We start from the raw sequence: 3,604 nt of genomic DNA, 5'->3' as shown, positions 1-3,604 counted from the left end.
GCCTGGAGGATCATTTTTCTTTTTCTTCTTTTTTTTTTTTTTTTGAGACAGGGTCTCCGTCTATCACCCAGGCTGGAGTGTAGTGACGTGATGTGGAATGTAGAACGTGCAGAGGTTCACTGCAACCCCTGCTTTGCCACCTGGGCTCAAGCGATCCTTCCACCTCAGCCTCCTGAGTGGCTGGGACCAAGAAATTACCTGGGCATGCTGGGAAGTGAGCCAGTACGCCCAGCTAGTTTCTTGTATTTTTGGTAGAGTTGGAATTTCACCATGTTGTCCAGGCTAGTCTCTAACTACTGAGCTCAAGCGATTCACTCACCATGGCCTCCCAAATTGGTGAGATTTCAGGTGCAAGCCACCGTGCTGGCCTCGTCAACTTTCAGTACCAACATCACCTGTCACTTTTGCTGTAATCTCCTCACAACTAATATTGAACCTATCTTCCTTTGAACTTTTCAATAGTAGTATGTCTCTGCTTTTAAGAGCATTTCTCAGTTTGTGTTGTGTGATGGTTATTTCCACATTAACTTACTCACATCTCACGGATGTCATCTTAGGCATATTGTGTTTTTCATTTCCAGCGGTCTGTAGCACTGGTCCTTGCTCACGCTGGAGCTTAGTAGGTTCAATCACATGCTTAGTTCAGAAGCCAGTCTTTTCTGTCTTTCTTGGAAATGCATACTTTGGTTATTGACCTGTTTCTTCCTTGTTCATAAAATTTTAGTTTGAATTTAAGTAGGAAAAATATGAATGGTGATTAGAACCTGTTTTCTTTTTCTTTTCTTTTTTTTTTTTTTTGAGACAGGGTCTTGCTGTGTCATTCCGGCTGGAGTGCAGTGGCTCAATCATAACTCACCGAAGCCTTGACCTCCCGGGCTCAGGTCATCCTCCCACCTCAATCTCCTGAGTAGCTGGGACTACAGGTGCATGCCCACACGCCAGCTTTTTTTTTTTCTGTCACCCAGGCTGGAGTGGAGTGGTGCAATCTTGGCTCACTGCAACCTCTGCCTGAGCAGTGGCTCACACCTGTAATCCCAGCACCTTGGGAGGTGGAGGTGGGTGGATCACCTGAGGTCAGGAGTGCGAAACCAGCTTGGCCAATATGATAAAACCCTGTCTCTACTAAAATACAAGGTGGCTTATGCCTATAAACCTAGCACTTTGGGAGGCCAAGGTGGGCAGATCACAAGATCAGGAGTTTGAGACCAGCCTGATCAACATGGTGTGTCTACTAAAAATAGAAAAATTAGCCGGGCATGGTGGCGCGTGCCTGTAATCCCAGCTACTCAGGAGACTGAGACAGGAGAACTGCTTATTTTTTGTGATTCTTGTAGAGATGGGGTTTCACCATGTTGTGTAGGCTGGTTTGAAACTCCTAGCCTCAAGTGATGCACCTGCCTTTCCCTCTTAAAGTGCTGGGAATACAGGCATGAGCCACCGTGCCTGGCCAGACGTCTTTTCTTGATCATACTTTTAAATTGATCTCTTAAAATTGTGATACAAAATTAAGGAAGTCAGTAATACCGCATTGAAAACCAGCTAACCATGGTAAGGCCATGTTCTAATGTTTGCGCTACCCATATTGTGCAGCAGATTTCATGCATATCTTGAAATGACTTTGTCACTAAATTGTAGGCTTGATAATGAAACATGATTAGGGATTTTTTTTTTTTTTTTTGTTTCCATTAAACATTTGGATAGAGGCTGAGCATGGTGGCCCTTGATTCTAATCCCAGCACATTGGAAGGCCAATGTAGGAAGATTACTTGAGCCCAGGAGTTTAAGACCAACCTGGGCAAAACAGGGAAACTATTTTTTTTTTGAGACGGAGTCTTGCTCTGTCACCAGGCTCACTGTATAGCTAGCTGGGACTACAGGCACGTACCACCATGCCTAGCTAATTTTTGTATTATTATTATTATTTTTTGAGATGGAGTCTCACTCTGTTGCTAGGCTAGAGTGCAGTGATATGATCTCGGCTCACTGCAAACTCTGCCCAGCCAATTTTTGTATTTTTAGTAGAGATTGGGTTTCACCATGTTGGTCAGGATGGTCTCGATCTGTTGACCTTGTGATCCACCTGCCTTGGCCACCCAAAGTGATGGGATTACAGGCATGACCCACTGTACCCCATGGTGGTTCAGTTCTGTAGTCCCTGCTGCTCTGGAGGATCACAAGTTTGGGAGGCAGACAGTGTAATGAGCCAAGATCATGCCACTCATTCCAGCCTGGACAACAGAGCAAGACTGTCTTAAAAGAAAAAAAAAAAAAGAAAAGTGGCTGGGCACGGTGGCTCACTCCTGTAATCCCAGCACTTTGGGAGGCGGAGGTGGGCAGATCACCTGAGGCTCGGAGCTTGAGACCAGCCTGACTGACATGGAGAAACCCCATTTCTACTAAAAGTACAAAATTAGCTGGGTGTGGTAGCGCATGCCTGCAATTCCAGCTACTCAGGAGGCTGAGGCAGGAGATATACTTGAATCTGGGAGGTGGAGGTTTCAGTAAGCCGAGATTACACCATTGCACTCCAGCCTGGGCAGCACGAGTGAAACTCCGTCTCAAAAAAAAAAAAAAAAGTCTGGAGAGAAAACAGTCCAGCTGGCTGGGCACAGTGGCTCACGCCTGTAATCCCTGCACTTTGGGAGGCTGAGGTGGGTGGATCACCTGAGGTCAGGAGTTTGAGATTCTGACCAACATGGAGAAACCCTGTCTCTATTAAAAATACAAAATTAGTTGGGCTGGGTGGCATATACCTATAATCCCAGCTACTTGGGAGGCAGAGGTAGGAGAATCGCTTGAACCCAAGAGCTGATATCGTGCCATTGCACTCCAGCCTGGGCAACAAGAGCAAAACTTTGTCCCCCCTCCCCCCCCAAAAAAAGAACAGTAAAGAAAACAGTCCAGCTGTATGGTGTTCCTTACATCAGACCCATAATTTGTGTGTCATCTTGCCATTAAAAATGTCTTTTGGCTGGGCATGGTGGCTCACACCTGTAATCCAAGCACTTTGGGAAGCTGAGGCAGATGGATCACCTGAGGTCATGAGTTTAAGATAAGCCTGGGCAACCTGATGAAACCCTGTCTCTACACTGGGCATGTTGGTGTGCTCCTGTAGTCCCAGCTACTTGGGAGGCTGAGGCAGGAGAATTGCCTGGGCCTGGGAGGCAGAGGTTGTAGTGAGCCGAGATTGCGCCACTGCACTTCTCCAGCCTGGACAGAGTGAGACTCTGTCTCCAAAAAAAAAAAAAAGTCTTCTGTGGATGTTTTGCAGTAAAATGATTTGGAAAACATTTTAACTGAATTCTTACTGAGATGAAATGTGGGAATTTATTTTGCAAGAAAAACTGGATGGTCTTGACAGAACAGTTACTAATATGATGTTTTCTGATTTAAATCGTAGACTCGGAAAAGCTGAGTAAGATGAGTTCTCTTTTGGAACGGCTCCATGCAAAATTTAACCAAAATAGGCCTTGGAGTGAAACCATTAAGCTTGTGCGTCAAGTCATGGTAAGGATTGTGGTAAAGTGGGTAAGGTGTTTTGCTTAGATACTTATTCTTTTTTTTTTTTTTTTTTTTTTTTTTTTTTTTTTTTTTTTTTTTTTTT

The 3,604-nt window shown here is 44.8% G+C and overlaps 1 protein-coding gene across 1 annotated transcript in view; it reads left to right on the top strand.

Annotated features, from left to right (window-relative positions):
• MED1 (mediator complex subunit 1) overlaps nt 1-3,604 on the top strand; it is a 55,673-nt gene that overhangs the window by 4,242 nt on the left and 47,827 nt on the right. The window contains exon 2 of the mRNA XM_017497273.2: nt 3,401-3,507. Within this exon, the coding sequence (XP_017352762.2) occupies nt 3,401-3,507 (107 nt within the window). The remainder of the gene's footprint in view (nt 1-3,400; nt 3,508-3,604) is intronic.

This window comes from Cebus imitator, unplaced genomic scaffold, assembly GCF_001604975.1.
Source record: "Cebus imitator isolate Cc_AM_T3 unplaced genomic scaffold, Cebus_imitator-1.0 Scaffold228, whole genome shotgun sequence".
NCBI lineage: Eukaryota > Metazoa > Chordata > Mammalia > Primates > Cebidae > Cebus > Cebus imitator.
Note: the sequence above shows the minus strand (reverse complement) of the source record. Positions and strands in the feature narration are given on the sequence as shown.